This window comes from Dromaius novaehollandiae, chromosome 25 (assembly GCF_036370855.1).
Source record: "Dromaius novaehollandiae isolate bDroNov1 chromosome 25, bDroNov1.hap1, whole genome shotgun sequence".
Classification (NCBI taxonomy): domain Eukaryota; kingdom Metazoa; phylum Chordata; class Aves; order Casuariiformes; family Dromaiidae; genus Dromaius; species Dromaius novaehollandiae.
The window spans coordinates 5,573,823-5,599,412 of NC_088122.1; the positions used below are offsets into that span (position 1 = coordinate 5,573,823).

At 56.3% G+C, this 25,590-nt stretch overlaps 1 protein-coding gene across 2 annotated transcripts in view; it reads right to left on the bottom strand.

Moving 5' to 3' along the window:
• Window positions 1-934: 934 nt before the first annotated feature.
• The window catches only part of LINGO3 (leucine rich repeat and Ig domain containing 3), a 42,740-nt gene continuing 18,084 nt past the window's right edge, over window positions 935-25,590 (bottom strand). For both annotated transcript variants that reach the window (XM_064497265.1, XM_064497264.1), the window contains one exon: window positions 935-6,152. In XM_064497265.1, coding sequence (XP_064353335.1) covers window positions 4,301-6,118 — 1,818 coding nt within the window. In that variant the 5' untranslated portion in view covers window positions 6,119-6,152 and the 3' untranslated portion in view covers window positions 935-4,300. The remainder of the gene's footprint in view (window positions 6,153-25,590) is intronic.

Sequence of the window (25,590 nt, forward strand, 5' to 3'; positions counted from 1 at the left end):
GCACACCCACACGAGTGGGTTAATCCTGCTTGACCTCCCTCTTCTTCCTCCGCCAGCAGGAAGGTGCAGATTAAGGGCATAAACACTCCCTTAATAATTAATAATACATTAAGAGTGGGGGCATTTTGGTAACACATGCGCATTAATCATTTATTCATGATTCATACGCATTTCTGCGCCCTCTGCAAGTTGTTTTAGCAGCGCTTACGCAGTGTTTTACAGGGCTGGCAGTGGCGTTTGCTGGGCAATCGATGGCAAAGCCAAAGCCACCTAGTAACACTCCCTCCGGGGCCGTAATCCTGCCCTTTAGCTCTTCTCCAGGTCTCCCACCGATGTAAAAACCTGAATGTGGGATGTTATAGTTACCCACTGCTTCTTATTAGTTCTCATTAGTTGCCAGCCATCACTGCTATGTAGTCAGGAGATTTATTTACGGTTTGTTTGTCCATGGACATTTGGCTAAATCAAGCTCATTAATTTTTAATTAAGGCGGCTGCTTAGACGTCATGAAACCCCTATTTTCCATCGTGTAGATGCTCTTTGCTTCCCGCAGCTAAAATCCCGTCCAGATTCGCTGCCTCCCCAGAGCGGTGCAGCCCCCCAACCCTGCGAGCTGCTCCCGTCTCCGGCCCCGTGCACGGTGCTGTACATAAATAGGTAAAAATCCCCGGGGGACCCGGCTGCTCTGCACCCGGCTGCAGCAAGGCCAGATCCTGTGCGCGGAGCAAGGGGGACCTGGCAGCCTGGTTTGCACGGGGCAGCGGAGGGATGGAGCTGGCCTGGGACCGGCTTTTCTGGCTCCTTCCCGGCTTCGTGGCCAGGCACGTGCAGCATCGCCGTCACTCCTCTCTGCAGCCTTTCTCCATCGATCCTGGCTTTTCTTATCCCGCGCATGCGAGGAAGAAGAAGGAAATAAAACAACAACCCATGAGAGTCCTGTTTTTTTTCTTTTTTTTTCCCGCAAATATATTTCACATGCTCGTTACATAGAAAACTGTGCAAGTTCTGTACTGCCGAAACCCTTCCTCTGCCAGGAGCAGGCGTCTCCCCGCCGCCAGCTTTCCCTGCCCGGACCCCCTCCCCACGCCCCCCACCCCGGTTAAAAAAACCAAAACGAAACCCAGACACCGAACGAGGACGCGGGAACTGTACGGGTGACACCAGGGGACTCCGGCCACGACACGGCATGCACGGCTCGGGGACCGGGGTGTGGGGGGGTAGGGGGTGCCTGGCATGCGAGGGGACTGCGGGCTGATGGCAGCGGAGGATGGATAGGGAAAGACATGGGAAATCGCCTCGGCGGCTCCCGGAGCCACGGCAGCCCGAGCTGAAATCGCGGGAGCGGGACAGGAGCAGCCTCCCTAGCAAAACAGGTCAAAAGATGAGGTTTGAACACTGAGCCCAGGGCGCTGGTGGCTCCCGTGGGCTCCTTCGTCCCGCTCCTGCCAGGGGTCAAGTCCAGTTTGGGGCTCAAACCCAGCGTTGTGCCCATGGGGCTTATGTCAGGGGCTGGGACGGGAGCAGGACAGGGTGCAGCAAGATATGGGGTGCAACGTGAGCAGCCGCCGTGGCTCATGTCCCTCCTGAGATGCTCGTGTCCCGTCCAGCAAAGTTGACGGGCGAATCCCTGCCTGGCCATTCGGTGCCACCATGGTCTGTGCCAGCCACCGTGGAGGGTGCAGGAGGGGCAAACGGGTGCCAGTGCCCCGGGCTGCCAGCCCACAGGCAAGCACAGCACCAGGCCTGGCCTGTCGGGCTGCTCGGGCAGCGACGGGCTTCCCGTCCCACCAAATGCCCATCTAGGCTCTTGGCTTCCAGCATGGGCAGCTCTGCACCTTCTCCCAACCATAAAAATTTGCCCCTGTGCTGCAGGCAGGGATAAATGACCCACCGGGGTGAAGGACCACTGCGGATGCCTGGACCTTGCGCGCACAGTCGCATCCTGGCTCTCCTTTCCCCAAAGCACAGGCAAAGCGGAGCACCCTGAGCACCACGAGGTCGCCCTCAGCAGCCGGGCCACCCCGGGGTGCGCGGGGGAGCCTCAGCACCCCTTCCCGGGAGCCACCCTCCTTCCCCCCCAGCGCTCTGCAAGCGCCAGACCTCGGCTTAGCCTCGCCACCCCCTCTCCAAAGCCAGGCGGGCCGCCCAGGCGCTGGATAGCTTCAGCGCCGAGGAAATAAAAATAAGCAGGGATTTGCACACCGGAGCAAAAGGAGGCCCAGAAAGGGGCCGCGAAGCCCCCGAGCCGGCCCTGCAGCGTGACCTGGCTCCTCTCCTCAAGCCCTAGCTCAGGGGCTGCAGCCTGGCTGGGGACAGTCCCCACGGCAGGAGCCACTGGACGCGGGCACTTTCACCGTGCCCCGGAGTGGAGGGCAACAAAAAAAGGGCCGAGAGGCAGAAGTGGCCCATGCCGGAGCGACGGGACCTGCCAGCGGCAGCGTTTTGCAAAAATGCCACCCCGAGGTGGCCGAGACCAGGCAAAGAGGCCCCCTGGGCCGGGCCCAGCTGGAGGGCTGCCGGCTGCCCACCGCCCTTGGGTGCCCCCCAAAGAAAAGCCCTCTCCCAAACGGGGGGGTTTGGTCTGACATGGGCAGGGGCCCCCCTGAAATTCAAGCCAGCAGCTGCTTCATCTGAGTGCAGGGGAGCGCTGCGCTACTGCAGCATGGGTGAGGGCGAGCACGGTGCACGCACATGCACGCTGTGCACACACACACGCACACACACACACACACACGCACACACGCACACACGCACACACGCACGGCAGCAGCGCCAGCATTGCGGATGCAGACAGCGGTCACCGGCACAGCAAGCGCTGTCCAGGGAGCCTCCTCCTGCCTTTGCTCCATGGCTGCGTTGCTTTTGCCACCGGTTCCAGAGCTGTTTATTGCAACCCCTTTTTTCCCCCTCTTCTTTCTTGCATTGCACTGCCTCCCCCGCCAACCGTGAGATGACCCAGGGCGCTCTCTCCCACCGCCGACGACCTTGCAAAGTGAAGAAAACGGCCTGCCTAGCCCCAAAGCTGCCCCTGCCTTTCGCACCCGGCTCAGCACTCACACGCGCTCACCTAATTTGCCCACGCAGCTGCCTTAGGGACAGATGCCAACAGCATAACCTGGGACCGCAGAGCTGAAACGCAGCTGCAGCCCCCTAAATGGGATGCCTGGGAATCCCAGGCCCCAATTTCAGGAACTGTGGACAGAGCAGCAGGAACGACCCCAGACCAGCTCACTCGCAGTGCCACCGTCCCCCTCGTGAGGTTCCTGGGGAGATGCTGCTCTCCAGGCTGGGCTTGGGGTGCTGGCTCAGCCCCCACCATCCCGCACCGCCATGGGCCAAGCTTTCCGGGAGCTGCCCTTGCTCCCCACTGGCCATCCCAGGTGGGTCACACCTGGAGAACAGCTGTGCAGACGCAACGATGGGACCTTCTATGGGGCTGCTCCTCCTAACGGTGGTGGCCACAACTGATGCCTCGTTTTCCCTTTATTTTTTTTTTGCCCAGTGTTGGCACAGCCTAGGTGAGACTGCTGGGATGGGTTATTATTGCTTTTGCAGGAGCATCCCTGGGCACCCAGGTTTGCAGATGCCACTTATTAAATCTGCCAAGAAGCTTTCAAGGCCTTGGGGGGGTCCGGCTTTGCTGAGGGGGGGTCGGGAGAGCTGAGGTACCTGTGTTGGAGCAGCCTCCCCCAACGACCCAGTCCTGCATTGCACCGGAAGACTTTTCTCTTGGAAATTCATTATAAAAATTTTTGGAGGAGGAAAGAAAAAAAGAATCATAAACAACCATCATGAAATTTTCTGGAGTCTCTCTCTCTCAAAAAAAAAAGGAGGGAAAGAGGAAAAAAGGAAGCAGGTTTTTTCCAGGCCCAAACGCTCTTCACCTCATCGCTTAAGAAATGCATAGTTGATACGCAAGAACGTTAGCTACATTGGGGCCCCCTCCCCCTGCAAGCCCTTGAGCTGTGACCACCTCCAAGCTATTTTTGCCCTGTGGGAGGGCAGCCCGGGGTTTTGGCAGGGCGTCCCTGACCCCGAGGTATGTGCAGTGCAGTTCTTGCTCGGTCCCGTCTGTGAGGAGCCTTCGACACGTCTCCCAGCTGCTGCAGGGCCCTTGTGGTGAGCCTCAGCGAACATCCCAGCAGAGCTAGGGCCTGCTGAGAGCCCGCCGGCGGGGACAAGGATGTCACTGGAAAACAAAGAATGGATGCTCCAAAGCCAATCCTGCCCACCCCAGCCCCGGCCCGCGTTGGGCACGTTTGGGGACAGGCAGCAGAGAATGGTTCTCCTTGGGAAAGGCTCAGATCATCTTCATGTTGAACTTCCTGGCTCCTCCTTGGCCCGTGGTGGTGGTGGGGCCATCCACCTTACGGAAGGAGTACTCCACGGAGAAGTTGTTCTTGTGCTGCCCCCGGCCCCGGCTCCACACGAAGAGGAGCAGGAAGCAGAAGAGCACCACCCCGAGGAAGGTGATGCAGCCCATGGCTGTGGAGACCAAGATGGTCTTGAGGTCCAGTGTAAACTTCAAGAAGACTTGTGTGTCGTTGTGGTAGGTGTCGTTGAACTCGCTGAGGTATAAAGTCCGGTTTGCATACAGGGCGCCGTCGGCCGGGTGCCCTTTGACCGTCAGGGTGGCAAAGTAGGTGTCGTTGCCCCCTGCGTTGCTGGCGATGCAAATGTACGTGCCGCTGTCTTGGACCTGGGCGAATCGGATCTCCAGCGTGCCCCCCGGCAGCACGATCGCCCGCCCTGTGCTTCTGGTGGTGATCATGCGGTGCTGGGGGGAGACCCACACGATGGAGGGGTCCGGCTCCCCGTCCGCCCGGCAGAGGAAGGAGACGGACTGTCCTTCCCGGGCCGTGATGTGTTGCAGCTTCCGGTCCCTTATTTTGGGCTTTTGGCATGTGAAGTACTCAAAGAGTATGGAGTCCGGGAAGTCGCGCAGGGCATTGCCCTGTATCTCGGGGGGCGAGGAGCACATGGGCTGCTGCCCGTCGAAGTTGAGGGTCTTCCGTCGCTGCAGGATCCAGAGGAGGCGGCAGTCACAAGCCAGGGGGTTCTTGTCCACGCGCAGCGTCTCCAGTGTGTTGACGGAGTGGAAGGTGCTCTCCTCCAGCGTGGAGAGGAAGTTGCTGGAGAGGTTGAGGAGCCGAATTTGTCTCAGGCCGGAGAAAGCCTGTGGCTCCACGGAGACCAAGAGAGCACCCACAATGTGGAGCTCCTGCAGCCGGATTAGGTCTTTAAAGGAGCCCTTCAACACAGTGCTAATGGGATTGTAGGACAAGTTCAGGTACCTGAGGTACACCAGGTTCCTCAAGGCAGCTGTGGGCACGGCTGTGATATTGGTGTAGGTGATGGAGAGCGAGGTGAGGTTCAGACCCTGGAAGCTGGTGGGAGGGACGTCTTCCAGCAGTGGCCAGTTGTCGATCTCCAGCTGCAGGAGGTTGTAGAGCTTCTTGAAGTTCTGGTCCTCCAGCGCGGAGATGCTGAGGTGCCGGAGCCGGAGCACCTCCAGGTTCTGGAGGTAGGACAGTGACTCTGCCGAGATGGAGGTCAGGTTGCATTTCTCGATGGTCAGCTGCTCCAGGCCGAGCAGCCCGGAGAAGGCCCGCTGGGAGATGTACACCAAGTCGTTATCGCCGACCTCCAGGCTCTTCAGGTTTCGCAGGTCCTGGAACATGTAGTCCAGCAGGATGACAATTTTGTTCTCGCTAATGTCCAGGAGGGTGAGGTTGGTCAGCTTGGTGAAGACCCCTGGGGGGATCAGCTTGAGCTGGTTCCCTCGCAGCCTCAGGGTCTGCAGGTTGAACAGGTTGCTGAAGGCGCCCGGCTCCACATTGGTGATGATGTTCTCGCTGAAATCAAGCTCCTCCAGCAAGGGGTATGGGGAGAGGTCACCTGGGTTCAGGCAGCGGATACGGTTCTTGTTGAGCTCCAAGATCTTGGTCTCGGTGGGGATGCCCTCGGGGATGGAGGTGAGCCGCTTGCGATGGCACACCACGGACTTGATCTGAGGAGCGCACTCACAGCGGGCTGGGCAGGCTGCGACCGAGGCAGTTCTCAGGAGGATCAGGTGAAGGACCAGGACTGGGAGCCAACATGTCATTGTGTAGTGCATGGTCTTATGGGCTCACGAACATTCTCCCGTGCACCTGGAAGGGAGAGAGATGCGGTGTTAGCAAATGGGCTAAAGAAGCCTCACAACCAGCACGTACCACTTTGAAAACAGGGAAACTGAGGCAGAAGCAAGGGCAGAGATTTGGAAGCAGATACAAGGCTGGAGACCCACATCTCAGCCTCTGCCCCCCAACTCACAGCAGCTCTGCCGCCACTGATGGTGCCAATTCCTCCAGGAAAGTGCTGTTCTCACAGAGCTAAACCAGGCCCGTACTCAGCTAAGCAGCGCGATCTGTGCGCTAGCTGATGAGGCGTCTCCAGAGCTTGTGGATGGAGGTGGCTGCATCTGTGACATTTGTGGTGGGTGGAAGGCAGAGTTTGCACATACGCATGTGGAAGCATAGGAGACCACGAGCATGAAGGGGTGCATGTTCATGAGAGCATCCTGGGATAACAGGGGACCCAAACTGCCTCATATTGCTGCACAAGCAAAAATGGTATTAGCATCTCCCCCCGCCTCCCCGAGACCTGAGGGCAGCTTAGGAGCAAAGAGAAGCAGCCTGAGACCCTGCAAACTTGTGATACAGCCTAGACACCACATCCTCCTTTGCACCCTGTGGTGGCCACAAGGGCGTCTCGGCTGGTGGCACAAATCCCTCCCTGCTGTGGTCCTATGGCCTTTCCTCCAGGCACAGTCTGTCCTCCTGACACAGTGTCCTGCAGGACGAGGGACGCTCCCAGCCGCACGTACGGGGTGGTCCTCCCAGCCCCAGCAGCTTGGAGCCACCCTTGGCAGAGCGGAGATTAAGAAGCCTGCAGACTGCAGACACAATCTTCGTAGATTACGGATTAATACCGACCTTCTGAATCATAACGCACCATCCTCATGGCTCAGCAACTGCTGCCCTCATTTTGGAGGGATTAGCACTTTCCCACCGGTTTCCCTTTCCTCTGCTTTCCCCTTCCCCACTCTCTTTTCCCTTCTTCCCCCAACCTGCCCAGCACCCCAAAGCCCTGTTGGGAGCCGTGGTGCGCTGCCTTCCCCTGCAAACCCTCTGACCGTAACTCAGTGCGTCCGACGGTGGCCAGGCAGAGCCGAGCTTCTCTGGAGTGTGCTGGGCAATGGTGGTCCTGCCGTGAGAGCCTCTCTCCTGCCCATCTCCCTGCCACCAGGGACATGCCACATGTGGTCAAGGCTGGCAGGTCTGGCACTGCCCAAGGGCTAGTGTTTCCCTTATTTTGCAAGAGGGGAAACTGAGGCACAAAGAGGGAGGTAGCTGTCTTCACCTCTGCAGGGTGATGGTGTGTCTGGGGCTGGTGAGGTTTTGCTGCTACCTGGGGGTTACTGAGAGCAGAGCCAGACCCGCAGCTGGCCTTAACTATGTATTTTGGATATGGAACAAGCTTGGCAGGTCTCAGCCCAGCTCTGAGAGGTGAAAGAACCATACAGAAAATACCCCAAAACACCTGAATGAATGAGCGCCCTCCGTCCCTTTTCCAAGAATGGCCTAGGCACAGATTTGAAGAGGTATTTAGGGAACCCAGATGCTTCTGGGGAACCACTCCTTACTTGCCTTTTTCTACAGGTCTGGCACTGTGAAACCTTTGAGCTCTCAGCCCGTCTCCCACTAGTCCCACGCGTCCACCTGCCCTGGACAAAGCAATCCTGGCCACGTCTGTGCCCATTCCCGAGACTCCTGGTTCCAGCTGTCCGGAAGCTGGGAGATGACGCCGCGGGAGCAGGACTTGGGGTCAGGAAGCCTCATTTTTTTTCACGCCGCTCACTAATGCCATCGGTTTAGGCTGGGGTCGAGCTTTCATATAATCCTAAGAGCTTCAGCAGCTCTTGCTTTGGCCCCCGACAGAAACATAGCTCCTCATTGCCTTTCTCGCAGTGTTTTCATCCCAGGGCTGCACCTCTGGGCAGAGCTGTTTCTCCACGGTTTTCCTTCCCCTCCTGCCATTCCCGCAGGGGAGAGCCAGCATGGGCCCCTCCAGCCCCCTCCTTCCCGCAGCAACATGGATTTTAACAAGAAGAGAAAATGGCAGGGCATGAATCAATGATTATATGAATCAGAGGATGGTAATGAGAACCGAAAATGCCATGCCGGGAGTGGGATTTGCTGACCCTGCGGAGAATGTCCCAAGGACTGCAAACGGCAGGAGCACCCGCTCCGGACCCCAAGGACAGCGCTGCGGGAGCAGAGGTTGGGGCAGCCCTGAAATGACCCCGAGGCCATAGGAAGATGGGGATGCTCCTGCGGCCACGTACGGGGGACAGACGGTGCAAAGGGCTCGGGTCTGGGTATGGTCCTCACCCCCTTCACTGACGTGGCCGGGGCGCGATGCTGCCGTTCCCACTGCCTCATCCAGTGCTGGAAAAGGGTCTCCATCCATCACTGGACCAACCTAACCCACCACGGAGTCACCGCCTCCTCCCTGTCACTGGGATTTACCCGCTTTGCACCTCCTCGCTAATGTGTCTCTTTGTCTATGATGTGCCTTATCGGCGTGAGGCTACAGCTCGCTTCCTATCCACCGCCTATCTGCAATATTTATCTACGGGCCTCTCTGCTCCTCCTGCTCTCGCTGCACCAGTGCTGCCTCTCGCAGCAGAGCCCGTCTGTCTCCCGGACATCTCCATTCCCACAGCCTTGGACCTCGGCCCGGGGCACCTCGGAGCGGCAGCAGCCAAAGGACAGCAGCTCCTCGGCTCGGCATGAGCTACCAGGGATTTAACCTCTTCCCTGCTGCCTTTAATCGCATCAAGCGGCTCTCGGGCGGATCGTGAGCGATGCTGGAGCCCGGCCGCCCCCGGAGAGGTCGGCGGGACGCAGCTAGCTGGCTCCGGCTTCCAGTCCTGGTGAAAGCTGGTATCTCGGGTGATTGCAGGTGATATTTTTAGAATGAAAGGGAGGTTGGAAAAAAAAACCCTGCTTGTTGCCTTTTCTACCGGTGTAGATTTTTTTTAAGGCAATTTAAAGCAGTTTTATAGACAGCTTTATCAAAAGTGACATGAAACTAGCTGCTGACACCTTCCATTTACTAACTCTTTCCCTCTGCCTGCCTTCTCTATTATTCACATTTTCAATAACCAGTCCAACACTGGTGCCGTTCTTTCCTATTAAAAGCTGCTGCAGAATCCAGCGGGGGAGAAAAGAGAGGCCAGACTCACTCAGCACAACGGGAGGGACAATTTCTGATTTCTCGTGCAGTTGCTACAAAAACCCCCTCTCTGCCTGGCTCTCCTTGGGTGGGTGGAGTTGGTGCTCCTGCGCCCGGCATTGCTGCCCAGAGCAAAGGCTTGAACGGGGAGAGCAGCAACCACCTCCCGCGAGGCAGTGGGGAGCCCAGCACGCAGGTGGGGAAGCTGGTCCCATCGCCCACAGCACTGGGAAGAACTGGTGTGCAATACTGGTGAGAGAGCTGAGCTCGCGCCAGCCCTTGTGAAATCCGAATTGTGTCCCCGGGGCAGTTTTGCCTCTCAGTTCAGGAATTTTTTGGCCAAGCCTGTGTGTGAAGAGCCCTCCAGCGTGGTCTCCCAAGTGTCCTCTGCCCCTTCTTCTCCCTCTGGGCTTGTGCAGCTCCCGAAACGCAGTCGTGTCCAAGCCCAACATGACGCGGGGCATCAATCACCTGCCAGGCAGGCAGCACGGATGGAGCCAGGATGTCACGACGTCCGTGGGCACCGTAACTCATGCCAGGATTGCCTGGGTTTCTCGTGTTTGAGCCCACCACGGTGCCGCCACGTGTTTTTGCTCCCCACGCTGCATGTTACCCTCCCTCTGACCCCATCCAAGTGCAGAGGCAATCTCCGAAAGCTTAAAAGGCAGCATTTAAAGAGGCTTTGCACACAGAGGGAGAGAGAAGGAGCTGCTGCTCCTCAGATCTCTTCACTACCAGGTGCTATACGAGAGAGACTGCAGCTTTCGGCGGGGAGCTGTCGGGGACCGGTGCCGTCTCCCAGCCCTGGGTCCCCTCCCGGGCAGGCAGCACGCTCCCATCCTGCCCCTTCGCTAGCGAAGACGCGGAGAACGGCTGCATGGGGAGTGGAGGGCCAGTGCCTCTCCCAAACCCTGAGCTGGCTTTCTTCGCTCGGCACTTCTTGGCGCTCCCCGCGCTCCCCTGGCCAAGCTCCAGAGAAGGTAATTACATCCCGCTCCTGGAGTCATCCTGCGCCATTTGGCCGGCGAGCTCCCCGGACGCCTGGCGAAGGCCCTGGCTCTTCATCCCCTCTGCTGAAACGCTGCAGAGCAGCTCCAGGAGCGACTGTGCTCCTCCCAGGCAGAGCATCTCTAAAACCCCTCGCACGTCTGCCTCCTCCCTGCGGGCTCCTCGCTTGGACGTGCTCATCTGCCACACGGTCGGCAGACATGTGACAGACGCTTGGCGAACGCTCGGGCAATGCCGTCTCCTGCTTAGGGGCGAGCCAGCTCGCACAGCCACCCAGCGCTCCCAGCCCTTCCTATTCCCCGGGCACTCAGCAGCCATTACACTAATTACCTTCATTAAGCCAAGCACAGACTCCTGCTCCTGCCTCCTCCTGCTAAGCGGCATTGTGAGGCTCCCAGGGAGCGTCAGGATGAGTGATGGAGACCCCAAAACCCTCCAGGCTGATGAGCCCAGAGCCACCTTCCAGGCCCTCGCTGTGCCTCCAGATGCGAGTGGCCAGGAGGGAGGGAGTAAGGGTGCTGGGCACCCTTGGGTGGGCATAACCATGGCCAGACAGGCAGCAGTGATCTTCCAAACTGCTCTGTGCCCAGTAGCTTCCCAATAGCTCTGAACTGGCCCCCAGCGCCGGGGCACGTGGCAGAGCTGCTCTGGGTGGTGACACCACGCAGCTCGCGGGAGCCCAAGGAGAGCTGCGCAGGAGCATCTGTCACAGTCCAGGGCCCTGGAGAGCCCAAAATGAGTGACAGAGCAGTGAGTCCAGCAGAGCACATGTCGGTGGCTGGCTCTGTCCTTGGCAGGCAGCACGCCAGCTTTATCTGGGCCCTTTCCTGAACTCCTGAGCCTTGGAGAAACATCTCCAGCAGATGCGTGGACAACAGTGTTCATTAGGGATACAAAAGCCCCGTTACCTTCCTTCTCCCACTGCACTTGGATCCAGGAGGCAGGACACCCTACGACATCCAAGCCGAGACTCAGCAGCACCCGGCTCTGCTGCGGCAGGCAGTGCAGGCTAGGAGGGCTCTGCACGTGCTCCCCTGCCTTTCTAGAGCAACCTTTCTACAGCTGGGGAAACTGAGTCCACGGTGCGCACACTCACACCTCCACTCATGGGACGCGATGCCTCGGACAAACCCCCGAGCTCCAGCACCTCTGAGCCAGCACCCAGCACTCAGCACCCAGCACCCAGCACCCACCCCGCCGGTTCCCCGGTGCTCAGACGCCTACCGGCACCTCAGTCAGGACGTTACACTCTCTCCTCCCAACGGGGCTGGCTGATAAAGGGAATGTCCTCAGTGGGGTGCAGGTGCGGGGACATGTACAGCCCTCTTTGTGCATGCGTTGCAGGGAAGGATGCAGTCTTGGTGGTTAACTTCCAGCCCCGATCCTATTATCCAAGCTGAGCAATTCTCTGGCAATAAACCCACTGCTCAGTGCAATTTAGGAGCCACAGGAGATTATCTTTTAAAGACTTTTTTTTTGTGTCTTAATTCTGCCACATTTCCCTTTCTCTTTAAATGAATCAAACAGAGGAGGGAAAGCATCATGATTTTTCACACAGCTGCAGGCAGCAAGGAAAGGATTAGTAGTGAGGCTGGATGTTGAAGCAGGTTTCCCTGCCAGGGGCCCATCGGCTGGGATTGGAGAACCCATTGCTGCTGCTACGATGCACCGCTGGTAGGTGACATTTTTGCAGCAGCAGGTTCCCGGGTCTTTCTGATGCCACAGTGGGACACCCAGTTGGGACCGGAGCAATGGAAACAGCCTCGTGTAGCTCTTCCTCTCTGCTCTCCGACCGTACAACCGCTGCGCATGCGGCACTCCAACACCGCTGGCGTAGGACTGCTCAGGATGACTCACTGCACCCGACGGGATGCTTTGCTGCATGTCCGATGACACGTGCTGCCCCGTGGGCCCCACACGGTGCCCAGGCACCGGAGAGGGGACGGGGCCGTGGATGACTCGGGTCTGGAGCTGCTTTTCCTAGATGCTGTCTCACGGGAGCCTGCTCTCAACCATGTCAAGAGCCATTTTAAGATTGGCTTTGCCTCACTGCCAGCCTTAGGAACTCGAGACAGCTTTACAGCTATGCACTTCCAACTTAAATTCATCTACTCAGTTTAAAAGGCTCTTCTCCTTTCCTAATAGTCACCAATGCGCTTATAAATGAGCTCTTTCCGCCTTCACTGAGCTGCACGGGAAGGATGCATGCAGACACCGAGATAAGAACCAGCAATCCTAGAAACAGCCTGTGCTTAAATGCGGGGGCCAGACACTGCTGCCCACCCCAGGCTGGTGATCTGGGGGCAACCCTGGTCTGCAAAGCCTGGACGTGCCCTGCACCCACTGGACCCGACCCTGGATGGGGCAGCGATTAGCGTGCCGGCTATATGTTGATTCCTCTGTCGCGTTCATAATGAATGAGCCCTCCGTAACCGTACTCCACTTTTGGTTACTACTTTGGCCACCTGATCCTCTAAACAAAGGTATGAACGTGCCTGGGTTATTTTACCCGGTCAAAGGCAGCAGGGCGAGTGAGAGCTGAAGCTCCTGCACTGTCGTTCCCCCTTCAAAAACCGGAGCAGAGGACCTAGCCAGGCACTGCAGCCCGTGCTGCCCTGAAGCCCTGTCCCACGAGTGCCTGGGAGAGCAGGGCACTGCCCCGATGGTCTCACCAAAGCCCATGGCAGGTGATTACTGCCTGGGCACCCATCTTGCCTGTTCAGACGAGGACATCCAGAAGCGGCATGGTAACATCTGGGCTATTTCCCCAGGGCTATTTCCAGCTGCAGAGACGCCAGGTCCCTTAACCCTGAAGTGGCGACTTGGGGCTCTAAGCAGATACCATCTGGCACGAGCAGATCCAAGTGGAGGAGAGCAGCGTGATTTATTTATAGCTCATTACTCTGATATTATGGCATTCTCCAGGGCTTGCCTGGTCTCTGGGGAGCAATGCCAATTAAGACTCTACTTGAAGGCCTAGATAGAGGCTCTTCTTTGCATTTAATTTATTTTTAAAAATAACATGCCCGCTGCACACAGGGATGAGGAATCGAGCCAGGAAACTCCAAGGCTCAGGGTTTCTAGCACAGCGCAGACATGGCCCCACTGCACACTGGAGGCCACAGGGAAGGGCAGGGACCTGCATTTGGCCATTTAACTTCTGCACCCTAAGGACACCTGAAGGTCCACCTCGGAGAGCAGTCCCACTCCCTTTCAAGCCATGACACGTTGCCATTAACTCCATTTTGTCCCAGCCACCAACAGCACGATATTTCCTGAGACGCACAGGTTAGCATGCAGGAGAAACCGTTGCTCTCATATTTCCTGACTCCCAAATGCTCAGTTACCTTAACAGCCAGCCAGCCAGTTCTGCAGGTGGGTTTTTGCTCCCTCACACCACCACTTTAAATAAAAAAGGGTGGCAAGGTTTCCCCCACTTTAAATGACTGATACTTCAGTGGCAAACACTCAGCACTCCCAGCTCCTCCAAGAGCTGCTCCTCCTCAACTTTGATTTCTCTCCTTTTCTGAATACAGGGCAGAAAATAAGCCAAGTTTGACATTTCTAGGTTCTCCTTTTTTGACATTATGCAAGTACAAACACTTCAGTCAAAGCAATGTCTCGTTTTATTCTTCCATCTACTTGGAGAATTCAAAACAGTCCTGCTTAGACTTTCTTTAAAAAACCCACACCTCTTTGGTTTAAAACAAAGCACATGTTATTTCTCCTTCTCAGGAATCTGCTTCAGGAAGTTAGGAGCACCCAAAGAGGAGGTTATGTGCTCTAAACCAAGGCAGGTGATACAGCAAGCTGCTAAAGCTTTCCCAGGGATACCATGTTTAGCAGCACCCATAATGGGCGATAGGTCCTTGTGTAACGGAGGGACCCCAGAGGAGGACTGAGAAATCCTCATGTAGGAAGGGAGCAAACAGGGGGCCAGAAAGCAACGCTTAGACCACCAGGTGCTTTGGAAAGGCTCATCTCCGAAACACTGACGCTACAGAGGAGAATAACGGGGTGACAATATAAACACCCCGATGAACAGATGATACGGAGGTGGCAGTGCCATCTTGGCAGTGACAACACTTTCCAAACTTAGCAAGGGACAGGAAAAGGCACTTACAGGGTTCACGTGAACGCCCACCTCAACCGAGAGCCAAACACTCCTGAAAACACCCTGTACACCCTCCCCAGGCAGGTGATGAGACGCCCATTTACGGCTGTCAGGCTCAGAGTCCTCAGCAAGCCCCTCTCCTGGTTGAGAGACATCCCAGCTGCCTCACCACAGCTGCCCTCGCTTTGTGGTTGCTATTCCCAGCCTGTGCCAGTTTTCTATGCCAGCTCATTTACAGATAAGCCAGCAATATAAATGCCGCGCTGCCACCCCAGCAGCAGCTGTACAGATGGCAGCCTCTTCCGTGCACGTCCTGGGGTTGTGATGAACACCCTGGTACAATACTATCACCCCAAACAAGAATTCGCAATCATCCTCAGTGCTGTGTTTTTGGCTGGGTTTCTGAGACGGATGGAGAGGCCGAGTAAAATGAGTCATTCCCTGCCTAAGTGACGAGGGGAAGGATATTTCCCCTGGCTGTGGCCTGTTTATAGCTTGCCGAGAATGTTAATGGGAGAGTGCCGGACTCATCTGTCAGCACAAGCTCTACACGTTCCCCAGTCCCAGAGTATCAACTAGACGAGATCTTGATTAACAAGAATGTGAATATGGTTGCATTAAGCAGGCTTGATGGCTCATCTGGGACTCAAACCATTCACAGCTGTTGGCACAGGCTTTGAGTGGAGGATGGGTGTGCTGAACACAAACGCCAAGAATACCCGCATCCACGTGCCAGGCTGAGACCTGACTCCGACCTCTGCTTCCCAGGTTGGGCACTGCACACCAAACTTTGCCCAGGTCTCCGAGCAAGCCCTTAGCCAAACCTCCAAGGGACAGAGCAGCTTGGTACCAGAAAGTCAGCCAAGATCACCAGCCCTGTGCCAAAGCTCCAGTCCAGAATTTGGCTCCTTTCTGCTTCTCCTCCCAACCCACAAGGACAGATGCTACAAAAAGAGCATCTTGGATCTGAGGTCATCAATCAACGGGGGGTCCGAACACTTAAGGACTGATGGTTGCTGCTTGTTTTAGACAGCAGAAAGCAAAGGCTGGTGTCTCGCGTGGCGTGCTGTCTGCAGCGCTTCCCATAGCTCAGCTGTAATATGCTCGGGGCTGGGATGTGCCCTGAATGTCTACTTTCCGCACGCACAGAAGCACACTGGGGCTTGCTTGGAAACTCTCCTACCCGGCCTTCATTGCCTCATTTGCCTCAGCTAATCCCTCTGTTTGCCCCCAGGCTGGAGGGGACCAGAGGGGCCCTTCATGTTCCCATTTCCATCTGTTGTGGTAAAGGCTTCGGTAGAGGCACAATCTGTATGTAAATACGGCCTTTTTGGGGACCTGCTGTGGGCTGGAACATGCTCAGGCTGCACATCGCCAAAAAGCTCCACTTCAAAGGTTTCCATCCCAAAGCCAAAAGGTTTCTTCAGCCAGTTCATCTGGTCCCATTTCCCCAAGGACAGCAATTTGCTGGGATGCCTGCGGGGGAATCGCATGGGTTGTTCTGGTGCTGCTGTAACCGTTTGCTCTGCACACGGGCTGAGATGGGATCTGGCCATGTGAAGAGGTGATGATTAGGTTGTGCGCTGGGATCTCTGCATGTAGGGACTGGTAGCACTGAGTTTTTAAAAGCCGACCAGCCTCTCCCTTTGGTAGGGTAACATTACCTCTCTTCATCTCTCCCAAATACATTGGCCAAGCCCTTATCTCCCCTTCCCTGCCCAATTTTGCTTTACTCCCTTCTCTGTAGAAGAAGAGAGTTTTGCCTTAGCTGCTATGGAGTGAGGAGGGATTATTCATAATTTAGTTGGTGTTTATGCCCTTTCGGACCTTGCAAGGATGGGACCTAGCAGCTTCGAAAGCCCACAGCAAGCAGGTCCTTCCCTAGCATCCTGGCGGCGTTGCTAGCTGAGGAAAGCACGAGGCATCGTGCTCCTGAAGGTCTCCGGAGGCCTGCGGGAAGCCTCCTTTGGCCCTCAGTTCTCTGTTTTGAGAGATCAGGAATGGTCTTGGCTGCTCCTGCAGACATGGAGACGCCTGCGGTCTCTGCCATCGCTCCGCACTTCCCTGAATCCCTCTGCGCTTCGTCCCCTCACCTGCCCCTGCTCCTTCTGTGTTTCTCATCGTGTTCACGTTGCAAGTTGTCCGGGGCAGGTGGCCTCGCTTGGAAAGAAAGTCATAAACTTGGTGTGAGATGCACCATGAACAACTGCTCAATAATTCACAACGCGACAAAGCACAGGAGCAAAGTACAACCCGCACAACGTAACCCCAGCGCCGCTGGGCAGCCCCATGGCCCCAGCCACGTCCTTCCCTCCCTGCAAAAACCCCCCGCGCCCTCAACGAAGCCAAGCAACGAGGAGCAAGACCAAAAGACCCCGAATATAATTTTGGGGATGCAAAGGGAGAAAAGCTGGCGTCTCTGGGAAGTCTCCCCCTTGCTCAGCTCTTGCTACCGCTGGCAGGGGCCGGCAGGATTAAACCCCCCAGCACCGGCAGGTGCCCCTGGGCCCGTGGGGGGCTTCAGGCCATTTTTCTGAGCTGAACAAGCAAATTTCCGAGCCCAAACGTGAAGCCGGGGATTTGAATTGTTTTTTTTCCCCCAGCTGATGCCACAAATGGTTTTGTTTGCTGCCTCTCGTCCCTTCGGAGTCGCGGCGGAGCATTAATTATCACAGAGATTGCCCAGTGCCAACGGCTTTGCTGGGAATATTAAAGCGAGGACCGAAGGTGACCTGTGCCATTTGGCGGCTCAGGGCTTTCTCCTGCCACCACCCAGAAATAAACCGGTGGCTCCTGATGCTGTATTTAAGCCTGTTGGCTCGACTCCAAGAAAAACAAGGGGTTTGGGGCCATACTGAGCTCGGAAAAGCCCCACGAGCGAGGTGGGTGGTGGGGGCACCATGGGGCCGCAGAGCCCCCATCGCCCCCAGACGCCACCGAGCTCTGCCCAAGCAAAATGCCTCCTTTCTCACGCACGTTTCTCCCTGAAGACAGGGAAAAGGGGAGCAGGGGGAGGCGAAGGGAAGGCGAGAGGCGCCGTGCGGAAATGGCAGACCGGGCCGGGCCATGGCCGAGCTGCCGCGTTGCCTAGAGGCCGGTGGGGCCGGGGGCTGCAGGCCAGACCTGTGGGGCGGCAGGGACCGGCTGTGGGGACAGGCCTGTGGGGGCCGTGGGGCCAAGCCTGGGCGGCTGGGGCTGTGGGGCCTGGTGTTGTGGGACTGCAGGGGCCAGGGCTGTGGGGCCATGGGGCCAGGCCTGCAGGGCTGTGGGGCTGCAGGGGCCAGGGCTGTGGGGCCATGGGGCCTGGGGTTGTGGGGCCAAGGGAGCCAGGACAACGGGGTTGTGGCTGGGGGACTGCAGGGGCCAGGGCTGTGGGGCTGCAGGGGCCAGGGCTGTGGGGCCATGGGGCCAGGCCTGCAGGGCTGTGGGGCTGCAGGGGCCAGGGCTGTGGGGCCATGGGGCCAGGCCTGCAGTGCTGTGGGGCTGCAGGGGCCAGGGCTGTGGGGCCATGGGGCCAGGCCTGCAGTGCTGTGGGGCTGCACGGGCCAGGGCTGTGGGGCCATGGGGCCTGGGGTTGTGGGGCCAAGGGAGCCAGGACAACGGGGTTGTGGCTGTGGGGCTGCAGGGGCCAGGGCTGTGGGGCCATGGGGCCAGGGCTGTGGGGCCGTGGGGCCAGGCCTGCAGGGCTGTGGGGCTGCAGGGGCCAGGGCTGTGGGGCCATGGGGCCTGGGGTTGTGGGGCCACGGGAGCCAGGACAACAGGGTTGTGGCTGGGGGACTGCAGGGGCCAGGGCTGTGGGGCTGCAGGGGCCAGGGCTGTGGGGCCATGGGGCCTGGGGTTGTGGGGCCAAGGGAGCCAGGACAACGGGGTTGTGGCTGGGGGACTGCAGGGGCCAGGGCTGTGGGGCCATGGGGCCAGGCCTGCAGGGCTGTGGGGCTGCAGGGGCCAGTGCTGTGGGGCCATGGGGCCTGGGGTTGTGGGGCCACGGGAGCCAGGACAACGGGGTTGTGGCTGTGGGGCTGCAGGGGCCAGGGCTGTGGGGCCAGGGCTGCGGGGCTGTGGGGCTGCAGGGGCCAGGCCTGCTGGGTTTTGGGGGCTGTAGGGCCCGTCCACGTCCTTAGCCACCCGGCTCTGCCCTTGGCCGTGCGGAGACACGGCAGCGCTGCACACTACGGGGAGCCCCCGGGCTCCAGGCCCACCTGCAACCAGCCCAGAGGCTCTTCTTCGGAAGGGGCTCAGATAAAACACTGCAAACTGCAACATGCTGGGAGTTCTCCCCCGGCGACGTGTTTCTGTCCTGCGGTTTGAAGTCTTCGCTGCAGGTTCCCTTTAGAGGGGTGAATGGCGAAGGCTAAAGCGTGCCCGCAGGCTCTGATAAAGCAGATGTTAGGCAGGAGGCTTCACCACACCAAGGTATTAGCGTGAATGCGACCGATTCCAGGTCAGGGGAGCACCTCCGCTTCCGCGAAGTGAATGGGATTAGCAAATCCAGGGAGGGAAGCACGTGGGAGATGCCGGGGACTGGAGCAGGACTGATGCAGCCCTGCCCAGATGGACAGCGGGGACGGATGCGTCCCCAGGCACCCGCACACCGCGGGCCCAACCGCAGCGGAGCGCAGCTGAGCTGCCGGCAGTGTAGGGCAGCTCCCGACAGCTCACCACGATCGTGAGACCAACTGAACCGCACAGCCCTGGGGAAGCCTGATCGTGGGGGGCATCCTGGCTCCAATAATCAGCACAATCGCTAACGAGGGAGAGGGCAACTAATGCCCAGTACTCGGCACAGCGGCAGAGGTAAAGGGATCCTTGAGATGTGCAGGCTTACAAGGCGGCTGATGATATTGGGTGTCTTTTTTCCAGACCACCTCACAGGGAAAGGACTCACCTAAAGGCCTGTTTCTACCTGGGCCCTGTGCCGAATTGCTCCTCTCGTCTCACAGCAAGCTCAAGGGGGAAGAGAGCATGCAGAGAGCAATTTAAGAGCCTGCCAGCATCCCCCAGATCTCCATTAATAAGGCAGCAGAGACAAGCCAGAAGGAGCCAAGGCAAAACAACCTCCAGTACATTTATCTCCTGCCCCCAAACTCCCCCTTTATTCAAGGGCATCAGAGGAGCAGCCTGCCTGCCAGAGAAATACTTGTACGCGACAAGCATACGACTTCCCAAGAGCCCAGGGTTAAACTGGTGGGGGAAAAAGCACTGGGGTAGATGAACAGCTCAGCTCTGAGGTGGGGCGCTGAAGGGGGCAACGACATGAGCCTCCCCCAGCTCCACAAGTGCCACCGGGAAGCCCAGAGGCAATATATGCATGCCACGTTGCACCTCTTTCCGCTCCATACCTGGCCAGGCATGACTTCTTCTCTGCTCCTGGCCAGGGCTGAGCGTGGAGCAGAGCCACACGTTCAAAGAGGCGCTGGCATGAGTCCACAGCTCTGTACCCAAGGGGAAGACGCACGTGGGGAAGGATTAACGAGGCACCTCATGTTCCTACTGAAGTTCTCTGTGCCCAGATTAAACCTGCTGCGAGAGAGGAACACGGCACGCTTTGATAGAGGGATTAGACGGTTTTGCTGCTGCTCCTGGGAGCGCCTCTTCTGAGCCGCTTTGTTGTGTGGTGCCGAGGCTCCGGCGCGAAAGGCAGCGGGTAACCCTACACCTCCTGCAAACCTCTGCTCCCTTTCTCTGCTACCACAAAGAGCTCTGCTCTCTGCTTTCTGGGTTGCCAGCTCCTTGCTGTGGAAGGGTTTAAACTCAGACTGGACTTTGGTGTAGGCGCAGGGGAGCAGGATGCTGGGGAAACGTCCTGCTTCCCCCCACCCACTCCTGTAGTCTCCCCATTCCTATTAGATTCCCAAGTCCAGCTCCTTCTTCCTTCCTCACCACCGCAGCAGAGGGGGCCCTGCTTTGCACATAGCCATTAGCACCCCGAAAACAGGCCTCAGCTTTGCAGGGACGCTAAAGTTTGCAACTGCCTCATGCACCGCACTGCACGGCATGTCAGTCCGCAACCTGCTGCAGCGTCCCAAGGAAGCCCTGGATCTGGCCCAAGGTCTCAGCCTGCCTTCAAGCCTCTGCTCCAAACCCCTCACAGCCTTTCCCACCCTATGGAGAAGGAGTTTCGTCTTCCCAAGGACCCCGCAAATACCTCTCCACCAACTGTAATACTACCTTCACGGCCAGAAACCAAACCAGTCCCAAACTTGACCCCATCCCACACAACAGCTCCCTGTGGGGAGGAAAGGCAGAGATGGTACCAGCACCGCTCTGAAGTATGTTAGCAACACCATCTCACTGCACGCGTGTAGCACAAGATCCTCGAGCACGGTGTGTACGGACTGCACCAGATAAACTCCAGCCATAGCTTTCCAGCAGTCAGCGGCACCTTACTCGCTTCTAAAGGGAGCCTCTGCTTCTCTCCCCTGTTTTACCCTATGTCCTATCTAACGCCAGCGTAACACTGATAATTCACACCAACATCCACCCCCCCCCCCACAGCACAGATAGCCTAACACAAATTCACAGAACTTTTTTTTTTAATAAGACACTGTATCGTAGCACTAGAAAAAATGTTAATTTTCCATGCACTTTCTACATGTCTTCATGCACTGTCTACAGTTAAGTGCTCGAGGAAGCCATGTGCAGCCTCCTAACACTGATGACAGACCGAGGTAGGAGACAACATGCCCAGCTATGGACAATAACCTATGCTGAGTGTTAAACTGAGCCTCCCAGCCCTCCTGCAGCCTCTAGCTTTGGGCATGGTGTTTGCAGATGTTCGCTGCTGCCCTGTCTAAATGCACCTCATTCTCACCACATACACGAGGCCACCTCTCCTGCTCCGACTACCTGACATCTTCCCTTTCTTCGCTATGTGACTGGCAGAGCTCCGAGTAGGAACAGATTTCTCCACCTGATTAGGGCAGCAGAAACAATACACTTTATGCTGGGGAGTGGAGGAGATTAAATCAGAGCTGAGACATAAACAAAGAGACAGAAAACTCAGAGGGTCAAAGGAGGCCAGTGATTTTCCCTGTGTGTCACTCCGACGAGACTATAGTGATCAGGCAATTAGCAAACCAAGCATGAGAATAATCCAGCTGAAGCAGAGAGAGGGAGAGGACAGGGGGTGGAAAGAAAGAAAATCAATCACCAAACCTAATGGAGAATTATCTAACAGAGAATTATTCCTAATCCCATCAGAGTCTGGCTGGGAAACAAATTCTCCTGTCTCTGCCACTCTCTGTGCATCCAGAAATTGTTTTTTCTAGGTCATTTCATTTGCAGGCTGTGTTTGCCTGCACAATGAAAAGAGAGCTTGGGCAGGTGGGATGCTGAAGGGAAAGGCTGAAAGAGCAAAAGGGGAAAACCAAAGCAGAGAGGCACAAATGGCCACGACGGGCTAAAGGGGTAGCCTCAAGGGCTGCGTGCCCCTGCCTTCCTCGTCAGGGAGGCCATGGCTGCTGCTCGACAGACGGCCTTGCACGTGCTGACAGCCGTGTGCCCAAACGTGAGAGGCCCCGGGGAGGAGGGAGCATGCTGGAGCAGAAGAGGCAGCCTGTGGGCTGGAGGAGCCCTTCTGGCCAGGCCCCGGAGTCCTTCCCATCCGTGTCTCTTGATGTGCATCAGTCACGTGGCACCTACACGTCCACGTGTTTTGAGTGCCTGCAAAAAACGGCTCTGCCCCAGCACTGCTGCCGTACGCAACTTGGTGACCCAGAGCTGACTTGTAGAGGGGAGACCTGAGATGTGCACCCTTTCGAGGGGCTCTTTCAGATCTTTCTTCACGCAGGGATTTGCCCACCTGTGCTGCATGTGAAGAGAGCCAGAGGCTCCTGCCTTGAGCTCCTGGATTCTCCTCTGGACTTGCCCAGTGGAGGCACCACCTCGGTTTCTGCAGAAGCCAAACAGAGCTAACATCACTGCCTACCTTCACAAGGAAATTTCTGCTAACATATCCGATAAGAGCATATGAAGACTTTCATGATTCTTGGAGGAAAATCATTACATAGGTGTACAGCATCTGAGGACAACGCGACTGCTGTGGCAGTAGGGTCAGATGGCTTCATACCTCCTTCAGCTACACTGTACCTACAGCTCCTGTCTTCCCTGACACTTCTTCCTTCTCCTTTCTCACTTCTCTCTGCCATCTCATCTGGCTGGGAGATTCATTTGGGCAAAAGCTCCCATAAGATTTAAAAGAGCTGCTGACCTCATCTGACTACCTTCCCTCTCCTGCTTTCCTTCACCCTCCCAGGCCAGGACCACCTGGCAGCCCTTACAGCAAACTCCAAAGCATTTCTTAATCCCTCCTCAGTGGCAGTCATCAAAGGTCTCAGACAAGCTCTGTATTACAGGTTCTCCTAAACACCTGCTGCACATCATCAGCAAGTGCTCCAACAATTCGGTTCACACATGCACCAGCCTGTTCCTAAAAGGCTGCAGATCAGCTGAAGGGCCTGGTGAATGCCCCCAAAATGGAGTTGTGGCTGGAGTTTACCAGGACACCTGGCAGGTGAACACCCCAGCCGTGATTACATGCTTCTTCTCAACATGAGAAACAGCTCAGCAGCACATCGGTGGCTGGCAGAGAACTTATGTTCTGGATACCCTCACTTAACATGTGAGACTTGCCTGTCCCAAACTAACGGGATCACAACCCACTTAAAACTGCTCAAATGAGGCACATTTTATTGACAACTTAAAGAAACAGGGAGAGAAAGCATGAAATCAGAGATGATTGTATGAGGAGACATGCTCCTCCTGGGTCACTGCAAAAAATGCCCTTAAGCATGACTTAAAGAGACTCTTTAAAAAACATGAAAACCTTATATAGTAGTGAGTTATTTTGGTGACTGACAGCTGCAGCATCTTATGACTCTCTCTCTGGTCAACAGCCCGAGGTCAAGGGGCCAGCCAAGACGATGCTAGAGCAGCAAGATTGCACAAGCCTTCAACGGCGCCAGGTTTCACACTTTCTGCCTAGCAAAATCCATGACCGATGTCCTCAACAGCCACGACCACACAGGACACTCCACTTCCCTTTCACGTGGACACTCCCAGCCCTCACAACTCCTGAGAAAACCCAGAAATGAGGATTCCCTAGTAAGCTAAGACACCAGGAGGCAACTCAAAAGAAATCACTGCTTATTTTTAGAGACAACCTCATGATTCTTGAGCACGGGGACGAGGCAATACTGCGCAGGCAGCCACAGATTGGCTGCAGTCTGCTTTTCTTCTTGATAGACATTATGTCTGAATCTCTATCTCCACAAGATGCTCCCATGAGAGAAGACATTTAGATACGACCACAACTTACAACATTTCAAAAAGGTCAACACATGTACTAAAGAATGAAGCACAGAACCTATCGATGGCCAACAGGGACTTTGGGGAGGTGGTTAATATTCCGTGAGCATCTTTATTTCTTTACGAAGGTGAATAACTCCTCTAAAATGACTGCTGGGGAACGGGGAGCAGAAAAGGTGGGGTGCTATACTTGGATTTCAACTCAGGCAGTTAGACTAAACCACCTTTTTCTCCAGCCAGAACTGAATCTGAACTATTATTGTGAAATGTTTGCTGAGAACAAACCTGACCTGAATCTGAACAATTTCAGTAACTGCTGGACCACACTGGAACTATGGTATTGCTGACTTTGACTCCCTGCCTTCAACCGGGCCCAAAAAGGTCTTGTTGCAAGCAAGCTATTCTGCTAGCATGTATCAGAAAACATTCAAGTTGAATTTGATTTTAGGCAGTAGAAGTTTTAATTGCACAATCAGGGTTCAAAATTTTCTTTTTGCAAATACACAGAAGATTAAAAGATGCAGCTGGATCCCACAGCCAAAGCCAACCAAAATGATGCCCACACTGGCCTTGGCAGAGCAGAAAGCAAAGGCACTCACCTTGAGATAGTCTCCCAGATGCACAGCCAAAGCTTAGTTTTTGGGGAGTCCCAGCAACGCTCTGCAGTACAGTGAGAACTTTTAATTCCTGAAGGCACATTACCATCTCAGGCTGGAGATTGTATGATGGGGCTCTTCCTGGATAGTTTGCCAAAAAATTATACCCCTTAGCTTTCTCTCACAGGTACTGTCTGCTGGCCATGCCCCCCCTTGTCATTGTGGTATCCTTGTCCATGAGCACCTATTAAGTTGGAAGAAGAAACCAAATGCTGTGAAGATCCAGGAATGAGTTCAGAGGGCAGCCAGAGTCTAGGAGACTCCATCTGTAAAACTTCCACCTTCCTTCTCTTCCACCAATTTGCAAATTACAGCCTCAATAGCTCTGCGATTCTCCCAGCTGTACCTCCTGCTGCCCCATCTGCACTGAATTAGGGCCCCATGGTTTGGCCATGCTCAGATTTCTCCCCTCCTCACACTGCCGCAGCCCTACTGCCCTTATATAGCGCAATCCGGCCGAGGACCAGGAGCGGGGACAGGGAATCCGACCCCCCCAGGAAACATCCTCCTGGCATCTGTCGTTTTTCACAGCCCCCCTCCACAACGTTGCTGAGAGATTTACAAAACACAAACCCATAACAGCCCTGGCAAGTGCAGACACGGCGGTCAGGCATGCACATATCCTGGCTACGAGCATCGCGTCTCGGAAAATAGGGATACGCTCCTGGCTCTAGCTCCTGCCCCCACAGAGACACAAATAAAGATCAGTAAATCAAAGAGGTGAAATATGCTCCTTCTGTAGCTGCTTCCCTTCCCTGTCTTCTTGAAAGTGAGGTCTCTTTACTCGCTTGTCACTTATCTCCCTCCCATCATCAGGTAGGGGTCAAAGATAGCTTTGATTGGAACTGATTCTCTTCTCCAAACGGCTCAGGCCTCCTCTTGCTCTCCCTCTCCATTTTGGGCCCACGCATTAGTATCTCAGCTCCGTTCAGCCTCCTAAGCAAGGCTCCTGCCAGCCACCCTAGGCCACTTCTGCGTGGAGGGAATTGCTCCCATGACGGGAAACTGCTGCAGATGGTCCCTGATGGGGCACCTACCAAAGCCGGGCACCTACCAAACACTGCTGCGCCCGGGGAGATGCCCCGGCTTTCCCCAGCGCGCCGTGCTTGGCCAGAGCCGCGTGGAATGGGATGGATGGAACACAGCAGACCCTGGCGAAGCAGGACATCCCCAGGCTGCCCCATCCCCGGCCGACCGCAGCCCGTGCTGGGACACCCCCCATGC